This window comes from Mirounga leonina, unplaced genomic scaffold (assembly GCF_011800145.1).
Source record: "Mirounga leonina isolate KUSES-001 unplaced genomic scaffold, KU_Mleo_1.0 Mir_115, whole genome shotgun sequence".
Taxonomy (NCBI): Eukaryota; Metazoa; Chordata; class Mammalia; order Carnivora; family Phocidae; genus Mirounga; species Mirounga leonina.
The window spans coordinates 59,803,263-59,828,769 of record NW_023270268.1 but is presented as its reverse complement, the minus strand read 5'-3'; the positions used below and the strand labels follow the sequence as shown (position 1 = coordinate 59,828,769).

The window sequence follows — 25,507 nt, the reverse complement described above, 5'->3', positions numbered from 1 at the left end:
TTGCTTCCCATCTGGAGGTTTCATTATAGGGGGAGAGACAGACATTGAATAAAAGAATGCAAGTAATTATATAAATAGAAAGTTGTGGTAAGTGCTATGAAGTCATGAAAAATTGTATGTTCAATAAAATAGCAGGTGGGATCTGCTTTAGGGTTCAGGACCAGCCTCATTCAAGATGAGACATAAATGCTAAGATCGAAAAGAGGTAAGTAAGGGTTTGACAGTTGAGTTCAGGATAAGCACATTTTAGGTAGCCAGAAGAGCAGGCACAAAAATATCCTGATGAATTCTAGTCAGTAGAGACAAAACATATTTTTACTGATAAATGGAAGCTACTATTGCTTTAGTATCTAGAGAAGATGTAGTTGCTTTTTTATTTGAGGAATTTTCTAGGACTTAATACATTTTCGGTTTTTCTTTTAATTTAGAGAATTAGAGCTGGAAATTCCTTAGAAATAATTTAATCATGCCCCTCCTTTTAATAGTGAATTGAGTTCCTAATATGTGAAATGGTGTTCATAAAATTACCTAGAACTAAAATCTAGGATTCCAAATCAGTGGCTTCAGCCTTAGCCTTTCTGTATATTTAATTAGGGTCTTTCTGTTTTTGTTTTGCTAATTATAAAGCTGTCAACACCATTGACCTTATTGTTGCTGCTGTAACTTGGAAACCCTCACCATTTCCAGTGACTGTTTATTCCTTTTTGTAAAGTATTTATATTAGAGTAAGATTCTGGATTACAAAACCCTTTCTCCCACATTATTAGGTTTAATAATAATGTATTTGATGCATTTGTGGTCTTAAGTCTTGGGGACAATAGAGAGTGATTCATCCTCTTCAACTTGGAAATCACAGACCTAGTTGCCATTTCAGACATACATTTTGAAATTCTAAATGCTATCTGTCAAATAGTGTTATTAGGTTTGGTGATCATAAAAGAAAAAAGCAGTTGCTTGGATAAAAGTTATTTCTCTTGCATAAAAATTATAGCGATAAGTGGTCCAGTGCTAGTGTTATTATGACTCGGTATCCTAGTGCTTACTTTGCGTTATCAAGGTCACCTCAGCATGTGGGGTAGCTGCTGAATCTCCATTCATTATGTCCTAAGTTGTTGTCTGGAAGGCACAAAAAAATGGAATAGAGTTGGGGGTGTTACTTCCAGCCAATTAAGCTTCCTTCAAGTAACGTTTTTGAAAGTCCTATACAAGACTTCCATTTACATCTCATTGGCAAGAACTTAGTCTTATGACTACACCTACCTGCAAAGGAGGTTGGGAAATTTAGAAGTTTTGTTACTAAAGAGGAAGCAATAGGAGGCATCTTTTGAAAAACCTGTCCCTGTTATAGTAATACTGTGGAAGCATTGGAGGCACTCTTTTAGGGCTGGTAATACCCATCTCTGGCAGGTATAGCCAACACCCCAGTAATTAGTTCCACCATTTTGTTCTAATACGTACCCATTCATTACAAGACTACAGTTACTGTTAGAAGCAAGTGCTTAAGTTCTGTTTAGTAAATATTTACTAAATGTCAGCCATTTATTTGCTGAGTAGTCTGCTAGGGTCCGAGGATGTGAAAAAGAAAAAGGCATTATACCTCTTCTTAAGAACCATAGGGAACTATTTTCTTAAACATCTTAAACAGATGTTTAAGCAAATACATTATTTAATTATCCTTGTACCAGGTATGAGGTAAGAAGACAGTCACTGAAACTATTAAGTAATGTATGTTGATGTTTAGTGTTTTAACTTCTCAGGTACTTCGAGAACCATTATGGCAGTTCTACCCAGAAGTGCTCCCTCTTCTTGGGTCTGTATAGCTAGCCACCCCTGTGGACTTTTGGGCCAAGTTGTATGGGGCATTTCTGTATTTATCTATTATTTTGAGTCTTTACTTGAAGGAAGGGCAATTTACATTGCAGAGCTGTTTGGTCCTCTAGTTAGTGAAGAGGAGTGAGAGAAGTTTTTTTTCTAACAACTAGAGTGATCTTTTCCTACATAAGGAAAATGGATTTTATTTGAATCTTAGCTTTGGAAAATAGTTATATAGGATATGAGATTCTGATAAAATGAACTGTTGGGATTAATACTGAGATATCTTTTCTAATTTATTCATGTGTAAGAAAAATTAATTTGAAAGAAAAAAGGCTATGAATGGACTGGTAAATCTCTTCCAGAAATAAAGGCAATGATTCTTGCCAGATGACATCTAAAAAATATGTGGGTTAATGGGCCTGGAATTAGAACGTGTTGCCAAATGTTTCATAGTTGGTTCAAGAATTGCTAGAACTGAATTTGAAAATGAAATGGCTAGATGTAGCAGACTGAGAGATACTGTGTCAAATTGTCAGGGTCTAGCTCTCAAATTTATGATCTAACATCATGGTATCAAGCTTTTTATAAAAATTATTTTTGTCACGTTACAAAAACAAGTGTTCAGAAATAACAGGCTTTTAGGAATAGTGGTAGTAGGTCTCCTTTTTGATAGAGATATGAAATCTGGGGCTTGATTTAGGAATGGAATAAAATAATTGTGCCTTCAAATGTGAAGTGTGTGGTTGAGAAGAATAAAATACTAGCATTGTTGTCTGACATTCCAGTGTATTAATGTAACATCTAAAATAAGATACCTAGTCAGTTAAACATTAGATTTAACTATAGTTCAAACATAGATTTTTCTACAGATCTACTAATGGGGAAGTTAGAATTTAGTTTGGCTCTGTTTTTCTGTGCTATACGGATTTAAAGATAAAATGATTGTCAAATTAATCTTACAGAAAGTAGTACCAGAGTAGGGATGAATGTTTAACTCTGGAGCTAAATGATACACTTAATTTTGTCCACAGTGTATTGGAAGAGTTAAAAAAACGTACCCATTCTCACCTTACCATAACATTCATAGTAGTAACAATGGTAGTCTGGAAGTCTTCTTGTAGAACAGATTTTTAGATAGTAGGGCATCCTTATATCTGGGAAATTTTAGTACTGTTACTCCAGCTCACAAAGCAAAGTTATTTATGGCATTCTGGGAGTTTGATGTTTGCTAAACTTAATGAAGCTATGCCAAGACAGCTGAGAAAGGAGTAGGTTTCTTATTTAATCAGCTGCTGCAGAGTTCAGAGTCCAAGTATATTGCATGTGTTGTAAATGTACTGTGAAATAGGTCTCCTGGTTACCTTATGAAATAGTGAGTTTATAGAAGTGTCATGACAAGTCTTAGGTCAGTTCTCATGTACTGTATTACTTTCTACTGATCTTTGTGTATGGAGGAGAGAGGTGTAGTTCAATTCTTCATTCCAGGGAAAGATACATCATGAATCATCGTTTCCTGTGACTTTTTAGAGGAATTATTTTAAGGTGAAGTATAATTTCTGAAGAAATATGTATTGTGTTTTGAGATAGGAATAAACAGTTTCGCAAACAACTAAGAATTTTAGATCACCAAGGGTTTATATGCTTGTTTATAAATCACACAAAAATGGTACTTCTGAATAAGTAATTAATATTATATTCAGAAGCATCCAACACAGTTATTTCAGCCAACTCAGCAGAATATGCAACTCTTAATTTTTTCCAATAAGCAAATGAAATCTGTGAATACTTCTCCAACTTCACATACCTAACCATCCTTTTTTTTTAATTGAAAGAAAAAAATCAAACCCCAGAATTGGAGCATAGTAAACATACTTCTCCATAGTGAAGGCATGGGTTTTACCTGCAGTCCCTCCATCCAGAGGTGATCGTAGTTAATATCTTGCATAAGAATTACTGCTCTGCCCCTTACTCTAGGCTATGTAGTCTTATCTTTCTGACCTTGTTTATAAACTGATGATAAACAGTAATATACTTATTTCTCATAACTCTGTAAAATAAATGACTTAATATATTGTAGTACCGAGAATAGTACCAGGCATGTAGTTAAGTGTTAGAGCTGTTATTCAGAAGTCTTTGTGCAATTTTCTGGATAAAATTGTGAGCATTCCCTAGAGTTTTACATTCTAGTAAGCAATTTTTAATGAAACATATTTGTGATAGGTGGCTCTGCTTACATTTTTTGCTGGAAAACTTGGCAACCCCAGAAACGGATTATTTTGGAAACATTTACTATGTATAAAACACATGACTGCATCTCTCTTCTTATGGCAGCACAAAAGTTGATAGGTGGCCTCTTGAGTCTGTCTACTTATGTTCTAGCTTTTTTTATCTGACTTGCCTCATTTTCATTTGAGTCATAAGAGATGTACCTTTTATTCTTGTGTCTTTTTTTGTTAAGATTTATCTATTTATTTAAAAGAGAGTGGAAGAGAGTGCGCACATGAGCGGGGGAAGGTCAGAGAGAGAGGGACAAGTAGACTCCCTGCTCAGTGGGGAGCCCATCTCTGCTAGGGGCTCCATCCCAGGACCCTGAGATCATGACCTGAGCCAAAATCAAGTTGGATGCTTAACCAGCTGAGCCACCCAGGCACCCCTTTTCCTTGTGTCTTGGCCATGTATGATTCCTTTTAAAGAATAGGATTAATAGTGTTTGTGGGGAGGGGAGAAGGTTGTTAGCATGGAGAAATCATGCCTGATTTTGAGGAAGCCAAATTAGTAGATAATTCAGAACCAACTAACCTAATTATTTTGACCTTAAAAAAAGAAAATACTTTCAAAAGATTTTATGCAAGACCTATAAAACTTGAGTAACCAAAGAGTTAAATGGATTTTTTTTTTTTTTATGGGTGTAAGAGACAGGCTTGATAACTAGAAAATAAAGTATAGGAATGAGCTGATACCTTTGGAGGGAGGGACCAGTGCAATAAATGGAGGGACCAATGCAATAAATGCACTCTCTATGGAATCACAATTATGTGTAAGCTTTTGAAATATTTTTATAAACATTCTAGAGAGTTAAATTTGACAAGTTGGTAGTTAATAGTGCTCTCAGAAGCTATCAAGAATAAATTACAGGAGGAGCTCACAAAACAGAGTAGGCAGAACGTGAGGTTGGGGTGAGAGCCCTGCTGTTAGGTCCACCCCAGCCTATTATTTCCTTCTAGCTGGGACTTCAGGAGGTACTTTCTTTACCTTTTTGGTGAAATGAGATTAGGTGCCCTGTTCTCTTGTGCTTATTCTCTTTTTGCCCTTTACTCTTTTACTGGTGACATGGAATTCCTAGATGGCTGAGGCCCGAGGAAAGCCTCTCCTTGTCCAGATATCCATTAATGCAAGGCGTAATCATATGTTCCCTCCTCCTCCTCTGAATTCAGAATCAATTACTACTAAGAAATGATTGAATTGTCTCTTTAAAGATAACCTGGCCAACAACTGTTACCTCAAAAGCTGAAAAAAATTACTGGACTAATTAGTGGAAGTATTGGAAACAAAATGGAAATTCTTGTCTGTTCTAAACTTACATAAAAACTTTACTCCCACATGTGTTACCCCTGAAGAAACCCGTAAGTTTGCAAATGGCCCAGGAAGGTGATTTTATTTTATTTTTTTTTAAAGATTTTATTTATTTGACAGAGAGAGACACAGCGAGAGAGGGAACACAAGCAGGGGGAGTGGGAGAGGGAGAAGCAGGCTTCCCGCTGAGCAGGGAGCCCAATGCGGGGCTCGATCCCAGGACCCCGGGATCATGACCTGAGCCGAAGGCAGACGCTTAATAACTGAGCCACCCAGGTGCCCCACCAGGAAGGTGATTTTAAGAGTCTGTGTTCTTCAGGGACCAGTTCAACTTTCACCGCCATAAAGACTTTTTTTTTTTCTACTTCAGTTGACAGTGATCCCATTAGTTTCCATGTAGCTGCTTACTTAAATTGATCTTTTGGGGTTCCAGGACTATAATCTATTTCTTTTATCTCTCACACTGACTTTCTTACACATGGGAGAAACTCAGGCATTTGTTAGTTCTTCAGTAGTTGAAGAGATTCAGTGAGAGAGTGGATGCCAGTGTGGGAAGGGTGAATTCAGGGAGGCAGGGTAGCATTAAGTGGCTTGTGCACAGGTTTTAGAGGCAGACAGATTTGTTATGAATCCTGCCTCTGTATGCACTAGCTCTTGAATATTGGATAAATTTATGCAAACTGAATTTCTGCCTCTGTAAAATAGAGATGATGATAGCTAGTTACAGATTGTGAGGATGAGATACTCTCTATGAAAATACATAACAAAATTCATTATAGGTGCTAAGTAAATGATAACTGTTATTAGGATACTGCCAGAACCTTATACTGTCATGAAAGGTAAGGTGAACGTGATTTTATCATCAAATCATCTATCACAAATGAAAGATCTAAAGGGGAAGCACTTTTTATTAGGGAAGATAAAAACATATCTTGCTAAGTATTACAGGCTGCAAATTATAAGTAGATTGAAGAACAATTTAGATAAATTTATGGTTGAGAGATTAAGTTCAATTCAAAAAGTAGATAGGTGCCTGTATGCCTGGTACTTCCTGGGTAGTGGGGATATCATATGAGTAATGAAGCCTAGTGGGTTTACTGCAAGATATGTGGGTATATAATGTATCCCAAAATGACTCCCTGCAGAGTTCTGTTTGAGGTGCTTCACAGCTCACAGATTTGATTTAGTATATGCCTGACCTTTCCCTTTCTTTTCTAAGACACATATATGTAAACTTAATCTAGAAATCTGATGTCTATCTTGGCTAATTTTATTAGTTCTTCACAGACTATTCTGGGCCTCCTTTATTTGCCTTGACCCTTTCACACACCAGCCAGGGCAGTACAGAATGAGTTAATGATGCAGATACTTGAAGGTACACATCTGACTCAGACCTTTGACTTCATGAAAGAGGTCGGAGTGTGGTGTAAGCCCAAATAAGGAAATGGTTCCTATCAGACTGGAAACATTCATCCTGTCTCTCTGCCTCTCCTTCCCTTACACAACAAGAACTTGAGATCAGAAGAGCTGTATTATTATTTTAATCTTAAATAGGATTCATTACAATTAAATGAATTCCATGGAAGAAGAGAATTTTTCATTTGTGGCAGCATATTTTCATTAATTTTATAAACTTACATAGTTGCTTTTTTGCTGTATTTGCCTACCTTGTCCTCTTGTGTTTTCCCTTTTATCTACTAAGGCAATGTTAGATTTTACTGGATTTGTAGAAGCCAAGTAAAAAACTGAGTTAAATGGCCTTTTACTTATTTTTGGAGATAAAGTGTTTATCTTGGCACATTTTGTTGCTTTTTTGCTGAAGGTGCGTAACTTGTAGGGAGATAAGGTTCTTGGCATTTCTGTCTTGTTTAGAAAATAAATTGATTTAATAAAGTGTAGGCCATTCCTTAGATATGTGTATGTGTATATATGTTGTTTATAAAGGAAAACTTACATTTATTTCCTCGAGGGATTGAAAGGAATATTTATTGCAAGATATGATATGTTCCTAAGATTTTTGTAAAAAGATTCCACTTGCATAAGAATCCTATAAAAGTTAACATTGTTTTTGAACATTTAATATTGTCCCCAATAAAAAATATATACATTGAGCTTTATTGAGTTAATTGGCCCAATCTTTAGGGACTAAAAAAATAGGAATTTAACTGAAGGTAGTTGTTTTAAGCCTAGCAGTTAACTTTTCAACAAATGGCATTATTTTTATGGAATTTTTTTTTTTTTTTTTTTGCTCACTGAAAAATGAATTCTGTAAAGTGTATAATAAGGACATGTGTCTTTCAAAATTGTAAACCTCACATATTTGATATTAAAATTAAAAGCTTTGGGATTGAACTTTTGGTTCAGTATTTTAGGTAACCTTTTTTTAATCTAGATAACATAGAGGACAGATGATCCACAGTCTTTATTTAGTATCAAACCTTTTGTCAGTGCTGTTTGCTAATTAATAGAATAGACTAATCTCAACTTAATCCCTGGCTGAGGGATTGTAAAATAATTAAAAAGGAGTAAGGTAATAAATACAAAAAATCTTAAATAATAGATGTTTTCTTGGTGTTGGTCATTTTCTATTCAGTGCACACCACATTTGCCATATACTTGCAACAGAGCATTGAGAGTTGATCTCGAACCTTATTTTCAGTAATTGAAGTAAATATGTTTATTCTTTCTATAGGGACTTGATATTATTTTGCATTCTGTGCTTATCTTAAATCTACTTTTAAGGTAGAGTGTGTTTTGTTTTTAAAAAGAAAAAGAATGAAGAACTCATACATCCTTTAATTTCTTATGGTTTCTAATGAAAATTTTAGATGACCTGTGTATTTCAAGAATTAAGGTAATTTAGAATAAATAGCAAGTGTATCTGAAGAGCTTTCCTGAACTTGTTCCCATCTTGTGTTTGTTCCCATCTTGACCAGTAGTGATGAGGCTAAAAATCTGAAGCCAGGTTACTATCCCTTGTTTTAGAAAGATGTATTTAACTATCTAAGTACAAAAGTTTACCCTCATTCTACACATACTGGATTTGTTTCCTAAAGGTCACAGTCATTTGTTGATCAAATGATGGATTTATCAGTGTTATTACTGTAGAATGGAATATCAGAAATGTGCTTTTTCTGAGGAAATTGATATTAATAGTGATTTAAAATTTATATTGCAGCTAGAACGAGTAAACCTGTCAGCAGCTCAGACACTGAGAGCAGCTTTCATTAAGGTGAGGTGCAAATAATTTGTTATGATGATTAAAATGTATGTTGTATGTAAATCTGAATACCATGTGATAATTGCCACTTTATTTCCTTTTAGTGAAAACCTCTTCAGCTGTCTCACGTCTGTTTTAGTGTACTCTGTAAAGCTTAAAACCTTTCCCAAAAGTGAATTGAAACAAATGCTGTTTCCTTAGCAATCATCTTTTTGTCATACTTTGTTTTGGAAACTGACTTCTTTGGAGTCTTTTCTCTTTAGCTTTAGAGTATATTTTTTAATTTATTTTTCTGTTATTTGACTTGATAAAAATTTTTGTAAAGTTATAACTCAAAAAGATGTTCTTCATATTGCTTAATTATAGAACATAAGTATAAAACAGTATTTTTGATGGGAAAACAAGACCTGTGTGTGGGTCAGATTAAGGGTACCTTACAAACATACATCTAAGTCACTCTGTCAGAGTGAACTTTTTTGTTGTCTCTAGACCTGCACTGTTTGATAAATACTAGCCACATGTTGCTAGTTCAAATTGAGTTGTACTCCAAGTGTAAAATACACACCAGATTTTGAATACTTAGTATAAGAAAAAGAATGTAAAATAACTCAGTAATAAGTATTTTATATTAATTATATGTTGAAATGATAATATTTTGGATGTACTTTTAAAATGATTTCACTTATTTCTTATTTTGTAACATGGCCATTAGAAAATTTAAAATTACAATGAATGATATTTGTTGCTTACGTTATATTTCTATTAGACAGTCCTATTCTATATATTAGGTGTATTCTTTCATGTAAAACTTTATCCATCCCCCTTCCTTTCCCAGTACATATCAGGGTACCCAAAACTTCAATATTATTTACTTATTGTGTGTTTGTTCCCATTAATATCTAAAATAACTTCTATTTCAGGTATTTTAATGTTTAAATCTAGAATAAATTTATAGTTAAGTTTTATTGGATTAGAACTATAAATCCATCAAGCTTAAGTTCTTTTTATGGCAAAGATTGTTTATTGATACCACTCTTAACTGCTAGGATAGATACTGTCACTAGACATCTCTCTTCATCACAAGAATTTACATTGTATATATTATATTAGAGCTATTTTGATGTTATTAATACTCTAAAATGCAGTGCTTGTGTATTCATACATAGTAGCTTAATTAAAATATGTTCTGACAAATCAGTGGGTTAATGAAGAGAAGGAATGAAGCAATATCATCAATTTTTTTTTTTTTTTTTCTTTTTTCTTTGAGCTTCAGTGTGGCTCTGGAATGGCATATTTGGTTATTAGGGAGGCATGATGGAAACTGTTTTAAACTAACTTGCTATTTTCTTTGTGGCCAAAGAAAGGAAGGAAAGGCGACCTATTGCACAATATAGTATTGATAAGGAAAAGTCAGTTTTTTAGCTTTTCTGATAGCAAGAACAGAGAGAAATTTCTCCTGTGGATCGTCATAAGGAGGACTCTGTCTGAAGTAGTAGATGGTATCTTCAATGTCATTTCTAAAAGAGATAAAATAACAAATTTCATTAAGCTTTTTCTTACAAATATCCTTACATATAATCTGATGTTTTAACACTAAAGTACATTTTAAAAGCAAATAGTATGTTTAAAGTATGTGCTTTGATAGATCTGGTTTAACATATGGATAAATTTTATTATCCATGGCACTCATTGTTAATTGGGCAAAGTGGAAGTTATTTGAGAGGAAAATAAATTAGTCAGTTTTGCATTGATTGATTTTTATTATCATATTTAATTTGTTAAATTTCAAATGGAATTAAAAGGGTATGCATTAAGAAGATGAAGATTTTTGTGTTTTTAAAACTACAACTTATTTGAAAAATTTAAGAGTCTCACCCAGGAGCGCCTGGGTGGCCCAGTCGGTTAAGCATCTGCCTTTGGCTCAGGTCATGATCCCGGGGTCCTGGGATCGAGCCTTGCATGGGGCTCCCTGCTCAGTGGGGAGTCTTCTTCTCCCTCTCCCTCTGCTTCTCCCCCCCTCCCCGTACTTTCTCTCGTTCTCAAAAAATAAAAAAATAAATGCCTCACCCACCCATATATCCCTATTAATATTCCCAAAATATATGTCCATATTTCCAGTTATTTGACCACAAGTGTCATTTATCAAGGTTTGATATTTTTATTATCACGAGAAAAGGGATTAAAATTGTTTTCCCCAAGATAAAATACTAATGAATATTATCTTTTAAGATGTCTATTCTCTTTGATTCTTTTCTCCTGTGGAAAGTTCTGATAGGTTGTGCTGTTGAGAATCACTGAATCATGAGAGTGGATGTTACTGCCTTTGGGGATAGTTTTCTTTCATAGTGGGATTCTTCATAAAAATTGGATCCCCACAGAATTCAAGGTTGTAATTCTGGGAGAAAACCTGAAGGTATAGGTAGTTAAAAGTCTCCGATTTAAGCACAGATCTATTTATTTTGTCAGTCAGAGACATTGGGTAAATTTCAGGCTTTTAAAATGAAAAGTAAGTAGCTTAAGGATTTCAGCCAGAAGATACTAAGACGGTTGTTCCTGAGCTAGGTACTGAGGCACCCTGGGGCCCCACAGCAAACTCAGAAGAGTGCTATGAGTTATTTTAAAACTTTAAAGGAACACAGTGATACTAAACATCTGACACTGTGTGAACTATGCTAGCTTGAGGTAGTTTGCAATTTCAACATACTAGATCGGGCTACATTCCTTGCAGTGATGTCATATTTTTGTAAAGTTGGAATTTTGGCCATTTCTGTGATAAAAAGTAAGTACTACAAGAAAATCAGTGTCCCAATAGGAAATGAGGATTGTAGGATCCAGTCTAATTCCAACATTTGAGAAATTGTGTAGTGCCCAACAGGTGAATGCATCTCATTAATAAGTAATCATGGTTATTTAAGAATGAAATAAAATGTTTTTCTTTCAATTTGTGTATTTTTAGAACCTGCTAGGTTCTTAAGAGTTAGGACACGAGTACTTACGAGGTTATTTGAACCTAACTACTACATAGCCACTATTTTCTTAGCCCTAAGAACACTTGTGAACTGAGAAAGTTAGAGACCTCTGTAAGATTTCTAGAATGCTCTGGTTTTGGCAGTTTGGGGCTCCACACAACTTGGTGTTGAAAACTTTATTCTCAGGCTTTCAGCATTTAATGACTGTGGCAGTTTATTATAACTTAATCAGAGAGAGATTATTGTTCTGCTGGCATATTCTGTAAGCACATGGAGAGTACTCCCCTGCCTCGTAAGATGATGCATTATATAGGTAATTTAATGCTACTTAGAGAAAGAAGATAAACCACTTTATCAAATGCTGACTTATCTAAATAGTGTATATAGTTTTGTGGCAGGTCACCAAATTAATAATGTTGACACCATCTTAGCCCATGTTTGTACAACTTTTCCTTTAAAGGTAACCCTTGTTTTTTAAAAATAGATTCTATCTTAAATATATTCATGGAAGGAAAAATCAAAACAGGTTATAAAGGAAATGGAATTCAGTAGGATACACTTTATTGTTATTAATCATCTATCAAAATGATTTCCTTGAATAGCATATGACAGCAGTTAAAATGATCCCAGGATTGAGATAAACGTGAATATTTTCTTTTCCCATTCCATTCCGAAACCTTTCAGTTTCTGATACTTGAAGCCTAATGAGAAACAAGATACTTTAATGGACAGAGCAGTAGGAACAGGAAGAAACTGGATCTGCAGTGATACCAGAATGGAATTGAAAAGGCAGAGGTTAAATGTGCTTGACACATATGGAAGCAAATAGATTGCTGTCTGATTAGGATCATAAATTGTGTTTCTATTTGCTGTTTAATATTGGGCAAAAAAGATAGGAAATCATCAGCATAATGATTAAAACTGGCAGGCATCCTAAAAGAAACAAACTTAGAGTGTCAATACAAAATTTTTAAAAATAATAAAATGGGACAGAATTACTGGGGAAAACCCAAATCTGAAAATTAACTATGATAAACTCATAACTTTCTGTGTTCAGTCTTTTTTTTTTTTTTTAAGATTTTTTTTTTTTTTTTAATTTTATTTATTTGACATAGAGACAGAGAGAGAGGGAACACAAGCAGGGGGAGTAAGAGAGGGAGAAGCAGGCTTCCAGCTGAGCAGGGAGCCCGATGCGGGGCTTGATCCCAGGACGCTGGGATCATGACCTGAGCTGAAGGCAGACGCTTAACCGTCTGGAGCCACCCAGGTGCCCTTCTGTGTTCAGTCTTGAGATGGCTAGAAGATTTTAGTGTCCTAGTGAGTGTAAGTAACGTAGAAGTAATGCAAACTCATCAGTGAAACAAGCTCAGGAGGTAGCAAAAGGATTAAATGATGTTCTGTAAATTATTCTTGCTACAAATATTCTTGCTACAAAAGGAAATATTCTTGCTACAGAAATAAAATAGGAAATGAAAATTATTACATGGAAAAGTAAAGGATTATATGGCTTAAATAAAACCTGCAAAAGAAATCCTGTCTTTTTGTTTCATTTTTGTTTTTCTTGACATTCTGTTCATTTAAAAGAATCTGCAAAGTACTGGTAAGATGAATTACAGCTTGATCCTCAAGTTGAAATATTAGCTAATGAAAAAAAGCTAAAAGTCCTTAGTATATTTAAACTACTGAACAGAGTAATTGATGGATTACCAAAATATATAAAAATCTTTATTTCTATTTTTGTTACTGGTTTAATTGCAAGTGAATGTAGAGGAGAAATAGGAAATGTTAAGTACTTTATGTTCAAATGGCAAATGGGACCATGGCTGTAATAAGTCACCGATGCATAAGCTCTGACAAAACATAAGTGAATGCTATCACCACACCTACTTTATAAATATTTCTGCTGTCATAAGTTGATTACTCTAAGAGGTTCCCAGCAGGTTCTAAACAATTAAGTTTTGACTTTAAAATGCTGATTAAGCTTCTGTATTTTAAAAATAGCTTTCTCTTTTTTATAGGCTGAAAAAGAAAATCCAGGACTTACACAAGACATCATTATGAAAATTTTAGAGAAAAAAAGTGTAGAAGTTAACTTCACAGAGTCCCTTCTTCGAATGGCAGCTGATGATGTAGAAGGTAGTCAGTCTTATTTAATTTTCTTACAGTTGTTGAAAAGCACTTCCTCCAAGTCTTTATTTGACAGATGGGTCTTCTGCCCCTCCCTTTTCTTACTGTTATTGTTATTATTGTGATGATAATGGGGCAGACATCTATATAAATTATTGTGTGTTTTTAAGTGAGATTTCAAGAATGTGCTGAAGATATTAGTAGGTTGTTTGGGTTTTGATATCATGAACTCATTACATATTCAATATAGATGTTGGTTATTAAGCTCTTCTTCCCCCTTGACAGATACATATTGTCATTATATTTGTTATGAATGTCATTACGTTAAGGTTTCCTTATGAAATACAGCTTCAGAGGCCTGGTAAATTTGATTGAGCCTGTCTTTTATTTATTTGTTTGTTTGTTTAAGATTTCACTGAATTTCCATTTATCCCAAATTGAAAATGTTTAGTCTTTCATCTTTTGATCCTTTACTTGGGAAGAGCCATAATATTATTTCTGAACTAAGTTGAACTTTAATGAATTCTGCCTTGCAACCTTGTCTTTCCTTTCCTTTCCCTGTCTCTTTTTCCTCCACCTCTTTAACCAACATTCGGAATTCGTAGACCTGAATTTGGCAGAGAGTTGCATGATGGTTTTTTTTATGTATTTATTTTATCAGAGTATATGATTGAACGACCAGAGCCAGAATTCCAGGACCTAAATGAAAAGGCACGAGCACTTAAGCAAATTCTCAGTAAGATCCCAGATGAGATCAATGACAGAGTGAGGTTTCTGCAGACAATCAAGTAAGCAACTTTTGGCTTTGGTTCTTCTTTTCTTGAAAGTACTTCAAAGGAACCACTCATTCTAGGTGTTTTATTTTGGTACGACATTAATACTAAATGGAAATTTTAATTTGAAATCAGACTTGAAATTTTTAAATGCTGCCTTTTGATTATTAACTCCTAAGCTGTGGTATTTGGCTTTAGAGTATGATAAAATTTTTTAGAATGTTCATATAAAAACAGTGAATGAAATGTACATAAATTGGAATGTAGTTAGAACTACAAAAAATAATGCAAAAATGTAAATGTCAGATTAAAGTAAATAGGGAAGTTGGATAAATTATAGTATTGGTAACAAAGGATACCAGTATTGTTTTTGTTGCAGAAATGGCATAAGTTATTAGAATAAGTAATATACTCTTAGGCTTGAATAGCATTTTTAAGTATTGGCCAAATTGTAAACCTCCAAATCCTTACCTTTGGGGGATACAGGTTAAATAAGACCGAGATTACGCTTGGGGCCAGAAGGCTGACTGGTGAGCAGCAGCAAGATGGGTCATCCTTGAGCAGTGGCTCTCAAACCAGGGGCACTCTCCTCAGGGGTTAAGAGGGTGGGAGAATCAGGGGAAAATCCAAACATAATTTCTGGATGAGTAAACAGTTTCAATTTTCTTCAGCCCCACTGGATATACTATGAAGAAAATTGGGAATAATTAGAGCTGCACTATCAATGCAACCTTTTGGTGAAACCACAAGTAAAAATTGCTGAAAAGGAAGGATTTAGCACAGGTTTTGTTGTTGTTTTCTGAAAGAGGCCGCATCATCATACTTCGTATCTTGAAAGAATGGAAAGAGGTTCGCTTGTAGTAAATATTAACATTCATCTCTTGGAAACAGTATTTTTTTGTAATTCCCACTGCAAAATGTTATTTTAGCTAGTTTGGGCACCTATTTTGAGTGGTATAGGGGGCAGAGTATCCCATCTTAGAAAGTAGTGGTTTATGATGGGTACGCAACCCAGCTATTAAGGAGTCTCTTTTGGGTCTTCTAATTGAGAACCTGAAAATATGAAAAAGATTTTTCATTGCCTAGCTAAAATTCATGTCACAGGGAACAAATCCTGAGGTAAATATTTTACCTTTATAGGAAAGCCTCAACTTCCTTTAACTATTTTTAATGTGTGAAAAAGGAAGATAGTCAACTGTTTTAATGGTTTTTTATTTTTAGTCTAATATAAAGTAAACTTGTTTAGCTCATAAAAGGATAAATTGCCAGTTACGTGAAGCACAGTTGTTTAAGCAACTTATTTTTAGAATTTTCAAATACTTTAATAAAATTTTAATTTGTTTTGATGATCATATATTTGATTATGATCTGTGGGGCATTTCTATGAAGATCTGACATTTTAAAAATAATATTTTCAGCAAATTTTGCCTCGGGTCATTGAAGGAGAGGTTTATTGAATCAGTGCCATCTTAATAATAGTAGTCACTTATTAGAATTACGTTCTCAGTGCTCTTTTAAGCATTTTACATATATTAACTTATTATAACACTGCTATAACAGGTGAAGAAATTAAGTAACTTTTCCAAGGTCACAGAGCTGGTAAACTGATAGATCTGGGTTCGAACCCAGGCAGATGCACTCCATTGTCTTCTCTGCTGCTTCCCAATCTGAGATGAATAATGCTGGTCTAACTTGGTAATTGAAAAAAGTTTTAGCTATCTGGAAGAGGTGTGATAAAGGATATCTTAATATAGAATGCCAGTAGGTAAGAGAGAGAAGAATGTTGTGGTTGAAGCTGGGGTAGGTGTGGTAGGCCCAGAGCCCTCATCCTGCTACTTTGACACCATCTTACCCCTTTGAGGGAGTCCCCAAGGCATCTCTGCTAAACCCATTGTGGCTTTAAGAGAGATATATTTGAAAAACACTGTATAAACAGCCACATTTTAATCATAGGGAAGTTGAGGTCAGGAGCCTAAGAATCTTATCCATAGTCATTGACAGAGGCTGAATTAAGGGCTTTTCTCTCATTTATGGGGCAGTAGTAATATTTCAGTTCTGTTTTCTGGAGTGTACTCCGCACAACTGAATTAAGAGTATTGGCAATTAAAATTTATTTCTTAACCATTTTAGGAGGTATAATTGGCCCTGGAAAGTTTGTTGATAATATATGAGACCATGTATAAATTAACATAGATAGGTAAGGTGTGATTATTTGTATCACAGATATATACTCACACATTTTGATACATATTGTCTCCATGGTTAGTTGTTTAACAAATTAGTGGATAAAATTGCACCAAAATAAAAAATGGCTTATCCTTCAGGCACAACGTACTGTGCAGTTACTGTTTTTTCTTTAAAATATTTTACTTTTTCATACTTAAGGTAATTATCTTCTTCATTTATTTTAGCAGTATTTTCAAGAAACATGTATAAGATACTTACTATCCAAGTACTATATGTGATTTCATAGGTTATATTAAGTAGAAGGAAGATTCCCATCAGCTAACAAATATCCAGGTATTTGTGTGTATGTTAGCAGACCTAGGTTTGAATTTCCATTTCCACATTTAGCTGTGTGACCTTGGATAAGTTGCTTAGCTTCTGTTTTTCTAGTTTCTGCCTATAAAGATGAGGGTAACAGTTTTAAGAATTGAGAGAAAGGACATACACAAACATACATAAAGTGGCTCACACAGAACCCAGTATGTGCTCACAGCACATACTAGCTTTGTGAAATAAGGGTATTTTTCCCCCACTTTTCTCTGTGGGATTGATTAGGAAAAATGATCCAGCAAATAAATATCTTAAAAGTTCTTTTGAGGGGCGCCTGGGTGGCTCAGTCGTTAAGCGGCTGCCTTCAGCTCAGGTCATGATCTCAGGGTCCTGGGATCGAGCCCCACATCGGGCTCCCTGCTCCGCAGGAAGCCTGCTTCTCCCTCTCCCACTCGCCCTGCTTGTGTTCCCTCTCTAGCGGTCTCTGTCAAATAAATAAATAAAATCTTAAAAAAAAAAAAAAAGTTCTTTTGATTAATGAATGTTTCTGTTTGACTACATTTAAGCTTATGCAAATATTTAATAAATTTAATTGCATAGGGTTTTTTTTAGGTCTGATACATTCTAATGACTAGTAGAGACTTGTGACTTAATAAACCAGAAAGCCATGCATTTATCTGTTTACTATGTATTTGCATATTCATGCGCTAAAATTCACCAGAGTTTGGTTTTCCTGATGGCTGCAGAGTAGCTTTTCCAGAGATGTCCAGTCTAGACCTAACTAAACACACAGCATAGGAATTTTCTTCCTTTAGAATGTTCACATAAATATGTTATATAAATTTGAGTTACATGATTAGAAAGTCTACTATTGCAATTTTTTTATAAGATGTATGTTTATAGTTCCTCTGATGCCTGTCGTCTTCTCTTTTGAGTGTATGTTTCCCCAAAGTTGCCTCACTAAAAGCTGCAAACTGCTAAAATTCTGTCCTACTATATGTCCCTTGTCAGAGAATCACTTAATTCCAGACTGTTTGTAATTACACTGTAGTTATTTTCTTTAATTCTTGATCTGTTTAATTGTCTGAAGTATTTTTTAGTGCTGATTATTTTCTCTTGTAGGAAACAAACCCTTAGTTACTAATATAATTTAGCTTCCCTGGTGCAAACCCTAGCACCTTAAATGAAAATACCGTTCTGTGTACATACAGATGATGTAATATTTGATATAAATTGCCACAGATTGTTTTTAGAGAAGGCCAGGCCTGGGGATAAACAGCCTGGGTCATTCTATAGAGTTCTTTATAAAGTTCTGTGGCTAGTGATATATCAAACCTTAGTTCTAGGCTCTAGGTTTCCAAACACGGGTTTCCACATTTGGTTCATCAGCAGAATCACCTGGGGGGCTTATTTTTTAAGTTTTCTTTTAAAGTACAGATTCCCAATACTCATTAGTAAGTCTGTGGTACCTTTCAGAAAACCCTTTTTTTTTTTCCTTACAGGTGAGTGAGAACTCACTGCTCGTTTGACCTATGGAATCTAGCCATTATCATTGTATATGGAGCATATGTTCATCTTGTCGATTAGCCCTGAAAGCACATTTTTATAATTCCCCCTTTTAAAGCAGAATATTAAAGTATTCTACAAAGTAGTTGTGTATAAACACCTCAGTGTTTGATCACTGTAGTTTGCTTCATTATGTTCTGCTTTAAATGGGCTCATTGTGGGTTTGAAGTAACTTCCAAATATTTGTTGAAATTGTAATTTTTCTCATGTCATGGTCATATGACATTTTATTAAGCAGTGGTTTACGCACATAACAGCAATACAGGAGTCAACTTACTTGAAACCATAAATGAAAGGAACAGTTATGTAAGTTAAAACTGCTATTCCTAAACTAGAGGCAAAAAGAGAAAAAAAAAAAAATGAGTGGACAGAAACCATTTCCAGGTATTCATTCATTGTCCTATTTGAATCTAATATTTTAATTTTCAGCCCAATACCAGTGTTTGACATACAGGAGGTAATAAGTAATTATTTATTAAAGTATTTAATACAAATATCACTACTATTTCGAATAGGCTAACGTACTTTTTTTGTACTCAAATACTGTATACTTGTAATTCTTAGAAATCCTACATGCTTATTTACTAGGAAAATGCTGTGAAACACACACATATAATCTGGATACAGAGCTTTTTGTGTTTTTTTTCTTTAGTAAAGCTGAAATGTTTTAGGTATGAAATAGCTGAAATCTGACATTTGTGATTAAAAAGTAATGAAAGATGTTTGGGATGGTTTAGATTTATGTCCTAATAATTCATATCTTCACACTTGCATTGCATTTGCACAGCAGAAGTTTAAGTTCAGTTTGGCAAAAAAAAAATTGTTATGCAGTTAGAAGATGAAAGTTGAAAAAAGCATAGATAGAAAAGACAAGAAAAGTTTAGGAAAAAAAAATGGTTAATGGATAGGAAGAACAGTCAACTCATGAGAACTATTGATTTCTTCTCTTTATCTGCTTAAAAGGGGAGGAAGGTGTTGATGCATATATAGTCCAAGGATAATTGCTGAAAGGTTAAGGTAGAAAAATATTCTGATACTGTCTCTCTCAGGAATTTAAATATATTTTCCAAAGGAAATAATGATAGCAAAGTTTTTGGAAGAGGGGTATAGGCAGTTGTTAGAAGGTAGATGTGTCTTAGAAGAGCTATGTAGGTATGTAACTTGAAGTGCTGATAAATACAGAAGTGTGGTACACGTAATAGTAAAATTTTATGTAATTGTTCATGACATAGCAAATGTAGAGAATATACTAGCTTGAATTCATCAAAGGAAGGAAAAATCATAACTGGAAAAGATGAGAAGCAGAGGTAATTCTTATAATACATTTGAGTAAGTAGTGCTGAGTGAAATGTTACTGATTTGGGAAGATTGAAATTAGTTATAGAACGTTTGGTCAGCCTGCAAGAGAAGTCAGGATCATAAAAGGGTACAGGCTAAAATCCATCCAACCAACAAGTCAGATGTTTGGGCTTGATGCAGTGTTAATGTGATAATTACAGTGTGATTAGTAATCCTTAAAAAATATATATATATCTATAGATATATATTTATATATATATATCTATAGATATATATACCCATATCTATCTATATATATATAAAATAACACACCCCTCTTCCAAATATAACTGATTTTAAGATTCTTTTTTCCTTATCCAACAGGGATATAGCTAGTGCAATAAAAGAACTTCTTGATACAGTGAATAATGTCTTCAAGAAGTATCAGTACCAGAACCGCAGGGTAAGTTTAGTAGAAGCCTTATATAAGCTGCCACCCTAGATGTTGATTTACACTTAGTTTTATTGAATTAAATACTAAGATGGTTTGATTATTGAAAATAGTTTTGTATCATTAACCACTGGTTTTGTCCTTGAATTAAAATATGTTTAAGTAAATACTTCTAAAAATTCCAATTTGTAATATATAAAGTCCATCCTATATTCTATATAATCTCTTGTCTTTGATTTTGGCTTTTCTGTTATTTCTCTTTTCTTATTTAATATTTTTTTCTTACTCTGTTTGATGTCTGTAGGCACTTGAACACCAAAAGAAAGAATTTGTAAAGTACTCCAAAAGCTTCAGTGATACTCTGAAAACCTATTTTAAAGATGGCAAGTAAGTAGTGTCATTTATTATCCTTTTTTAAAAAAATTAAATTATGTGGTTTTATACAATACTAAAACCGTATAAATTAAGCCCTTTTACTATATTGTTCATACTCAAGTTAGCTAGTAACTAAGATAGACTGTTGGTTGATAATCTAGCCATAACTAGTCTAGAGCAGAAGTTGGCAGAATTTTTCTGAAATAGGCCTCATGGCAAATATTTCGGGTCCACCTATAGGTGGGCTTGTCAGAACTACCTACTTCACCTCTGCTGTGGTGTTGTGGTGCAAAAGCAGTCATAGTATGGAAACAAGTAGCATTATGGCCGTGTTCTAATAAAACTTGATTTATAGACACTGAAATTTGAATTTTATTTTATTTTCACCTGTTACATAATACTCCTTTTTTTTGGTCATTTAAAAATATGAAAGTATTCTTAGCCTGCAGGCTGTACAGAAACATGGGAAGTGAGATTTGGCTTACTAGCCTACTTCACCAGCCCCTGAAGCTGTGGTTCTCAAACTTTAGGATCATCAGAATCACCTGGAGGGCTTATACATGTAAATGTAATTGCTTTTGGAGTTCCCCTCCCTCCATTCTATAGGTCTAGGGTGGACCCAAGAATTTGCATTTCTCTTTTTTTTAATTTGAAAGAGGGAGAGAGAACATGCGAACTGGGGGAGGGGCAGAGGGAAGGAATCTCACGCAAACTGCCTGTGGAACTCATTTCGGGGCTGGATCTCACGACCCTGAGATCATGACCTGAGCCAAAATCAAGAGTCAGGATACTCAACCAACAGAGCCACCCAGGTGCCCAAAGAATTTGCATTTCTAAGAAGTTTTCAGATAATACTGATACTGCCAGGTCTGTTGAGAACTGAAAGTTAAAGCAATGGTTCTCAATCCCATTTGCATATTAGAATCGCTTTGGTTCAGTTTTTTAAAATTCCAGTGCTTTGGTCCCAGCTTCAGGGGTTCTGATTCAGGTAGCTTGGAGTGGGACCAGGATTTAATAAGTCTTTTATAAAAAGTGTTCCAGGTGATTTAGAAGTACTACAAAGGTTGTGACCCATTCTGGAAGGAGGGAGGCTTTCACTGTTGTTCTGTAAGATAAGTAGTATACTAAAAAGGTAAATTGGATGTTGTTTTTAAGTTTAGGCATACAGTTATCTATAGAACACTCCAGAAAACCAAAAAATTTATGTGTTTTTACATATACATTTTACACATGTACATATACTGTATAAGCTGATGGAGGGGCCGTGTCTTCTGTAGCATTGTACCTTATAGAGAGCTCTTTGTATCTCAAGTAGAATACTAGAAATTTTGTGAACAAGACCATTTTCTGACAGTGCTTAGGGTCAGAAAAACAATCTAAATAGTGATTATTTCATGTATCATTGGCAGGGACCTCTAACATTTATCCTACCATTGAAGTTTAAAGATCCCTATATCCATGTCAAACATTACAATATTATTATAATATAAAAATACATTAGAATGGTCTGTTAATTTTCATTTGTTTTTAACAGTTCAAATAGGTTGAAATCTTTACAGTTCTTTACATTTATATTATGAATTAAAGGTATTGAGGTACATTTTATTAATGATTTTTGTTACTGTTCAGATAGTCTAGGGGAAATGCTCCTTGATGACTTAGTTTAATAAGCTTACAGGTGTGTTCTGAAAATAAACTTATATCTGTTTTTTCTTGGTCTCCACTGCTAAGCCAAAATAACCAAAACACATCAAAAGAATAATTTACATGATGGGATCATTATTTCTGATTCTAATTAAGAACTATTGTGAAATAAGCACATAGAAAGGTAGAAATTCCTTTAGAGCCTAATTTTCATTAATCTGAAGTTATGTACGCTTCATATGGATTACTGAGGCTCTGCTTTTTCTTCATTCAGTAGCTTCTTTATTTGTATATGAATAATGTGCCATTATTTTTGGTTTTAGTTTTGTATCTGTTTTCTTGAAACTGAAAACTGTTAATAGAGCCTGTTCTTTGAGCCATCTTCCAGTAAGGGTATGAATTTGCATTGATGCAACTAATTATTTCTGGTCCCTCTTTTTTGAGAAATGTCTAGGATGAAGATACAAGTTTTAGCTATGATATTGAGAAACTGATAAGACCACACAGTGGGACTAGGGCATCAGTTCTTTGTTCCAGTCACATGAAGATGGGCTGATAAGGAGAAATGTGTGCAGCACAAAGTAATTTTTAAGAATTTTTATATACTGTCAGCTCTTAAATATTGAAACCACATGATTATTTTGTTTTAATAGATTTATTCTAAAAGTAGTTTAGAATTCTCATAGTTTTTGTTTTGTTTTTTGTTTGTTTTTGAAAGAAGGTAAGAGAGATATGTCCATTGAAGGAGAGATTTTGAGGCTGAGTATAATACTGGCACAGATATTATTTTGGTAACTTATATGAAACCAGAGCTGGAGACTACATTTGAATCCTCTTTGGCCAGTTACTTGTTCAACCTCAGGAAATCCGGTTGTTGAGGCGCCACCTATCATTAGCAGCCCACCAACACCTTATTGCCAGCTGGAACCACTAGGGGGCAGTAATTCCTAGATAGTTTCAAATGATGCAGGACCATTCAATTCCAAGCTGGTGTAAAACATGATCCTTAGTACTAACTTGCCTCTTTTTTTTTTTCCCTAAATTGATTTCATTGCTACTGTTAGTGGATGGCATCAAGTATAAATATTTTTAAAGGATGAATTTTTTTTTGATAAAATTAATGCCTTTTTTTTTTTTTTTAACAGGGCAATAAATGTGTTCATAAGTGCCAACCGACTAATTCATCAAACCAACTTGATACTTCAGACCTTCAAAACTGTGGCCTGAAAGTTGTATATGTTAAGAGATGTATTTCTCAGTGGCAGTATTGGACTGCCTTTATCTGTAAATTTTAAAGTTTGACTGTATAAATTATCAGTCCCTCCTGAAGGGATCTAATCCAGGATGTTGAATGGGATTATTGCCATCTTACACCATATTTTTGTAAAATGTAGCTTAATCATAATCTCACACTGAAGATTTTGCATCACTTTTGCTATTATCATTCTTTTAAGAATTATAAGCCAAAAGAATTTACGCCTTAATGTGTCATTATATAACATTCCTTAAAAGAATTGTAAATATTGGTGTTTGTTTGACATTTTAACTTGAAAGCGATATGCTGCAAGATAATGTATTTAACAATATTTGGTGGCAAATATTCAATAAATAGTTTACATCTGTTAAACATTTCTTTACTTGAAAAAATACATATATATATATATATATATGAATATATATATATGATCAGAAGACCAAGATGACTTGGTGTAATGTCTAAAGAACTAACGGGAGCTTACTAGCAGTTTATCAGATAATAAAGCAACAAGAATTCTATTTTTTGGTCCTTAATCACTCTGGGCAAAAGGTAGTCAATGGAAATATTTTTGTTAGTTAATATATATGAGGTACTGAATATTTTTGCAGCCTGTTTTAAGAGACTTATGAGAAAGAAATGGCAATTTATAGTGTCTTCACACTCTAATGTCACTTTTTCAACTCTATGACAATGTAAAATTAAGGTTTTCTGGTATGCTGGGCCCTAATAAGCTTTGTACCTTTTTTCCAAAAATAGCCACAACTAATAGTAATTTGAAGCTATACCAGTGCTAGTTGGTTTGAAATTGTCATGAGTGTTATAACTGTTATACACACTCTTTAAATATATAGAGCTTTGTTTCACCATAGAGAAGTTTTAAGGAAATTATGTATCAAGTGATCATGTTAAGTGGTTTCATTTTTCAATTATAAAATAAAGGGAAAATCAGGATTTGTTTATCTTTTATAAAGATTTTAAATGTTAAACTAAATTTCTGTTTGGCAATATACATTTCTTTGCTATAATGCAATTTAGTTATTTTTAAACTTTTTTCTTTATTTTTAAAAACAGATTTTTAAGGAATTACTGTCAATGGCAGTATAAAAGGAAATTGTCCTATTAGATGTGAACAGGAAATATATGGAAAGAAGCAAAAAAAAAAAAAAAATAGACAATTGGGTGAAATCTCATAATTTATGGACATTTTGCTGAGTTGATTTTTTTTTTTTTTTTTTTTTCAAAATACACAGCTGGTAAAACAAATGGAATTGGTGATTTTAATACAGTTTATTTTTTATATAAATTATTCATTCTTGGAAATAGATGGTTGTTTGCAAAATAGACTTGTGACTATATGAAGAAAAAATACACTGTTTTATCTTTTTCTGAGCAGCAAATTTTTCTAATACAGACTAATACTATCTTCCCTCCAATTGTCTTGACCTCTTTAACAGAACTCACCAGTTAACCAGCCATTCCCCAAGTCATCTGTTTTTATGAGCCATCTATCTTTCTATTTCACTGTCCAGTATCTCTGGCTTCTGTTTTCATGAAGTTTATCGGAAAGTTTACTCAGAAGGAAGGTTTGTTCTCAGGATAATGCTGTTTCTTACATAATCCTAATGGGGGGCATGTTTTGATCAATGAGGAAAAGGCTAATATGGCCCCAGTCAGATTCATCTCCAGAGAACAGAAAGAAAAAGGAGAGATTTGTTGAGCACCCTTCTCTGTGTCAAGTGCTATTTTAGATACATTAATTTAATTCTCTTAACAGTCCCATGATTAAACTATCTGTCTTGCAAGTGAGGAAACTGGCTACAAAGCTGGTAACTTCTGGCACCAGGATTTGAATTCAGTGTTTGCCTCCATGCTCTTTCCACTGATCTGTACTTCATCCATTGCTGAAAACACACCTTGTTTAGAATACTAATTCCCTAATACCAAACTGACAAAGCTCCCCTT

The 25,507-nt window shown here is 34.0% G+C and overlaps 1 protein-coding gene across 2 annotated transcripts in view; it reads left to right on the top strand.

The window, feature by feature from the left end:
- Positions 1 to 24,063, top strand: part of PDCD10 (programmed cell death 10) — a 42,802-nt gene extending 18,739 nt beyond the window's left edge. For both annotated transcript variants that reach the window (XM_034998471.1, XM_034998480.1), the window contains 6 exons: positions 8,567 to 8,620; positions 13,596 to 13,713; positions 14,366 to 14,492; positions 20,202 to 20,280; positions 20,573 to 20,655; positions 23,433 to 24,063. In XM_034998471.1, coding sequence (XP_034854362.1) covers positions 8,567 to 8,620; positions 13,596 to 13,713; positions 14,366 to 14,492; positions 20,202 to 20,280; positions 20,573 to 20,655; positions 23,433 to 23,514 — 543 coding nt within the window. In that variant the 3' untranslated portion in view covers positions 23,515 to 24,063. The remainder of the gene's footprint in view (positions 1 to 8,566; positions 8,621 to 13,595; positions 13,714 to 14,365; positions 14,493 to 20,201; positions 20,281 to 20,572; positions 20,656 to 23,432) is intronic.
- Positions 24,064 to 25,507: the final 1,444 nt, after the last annotated feature.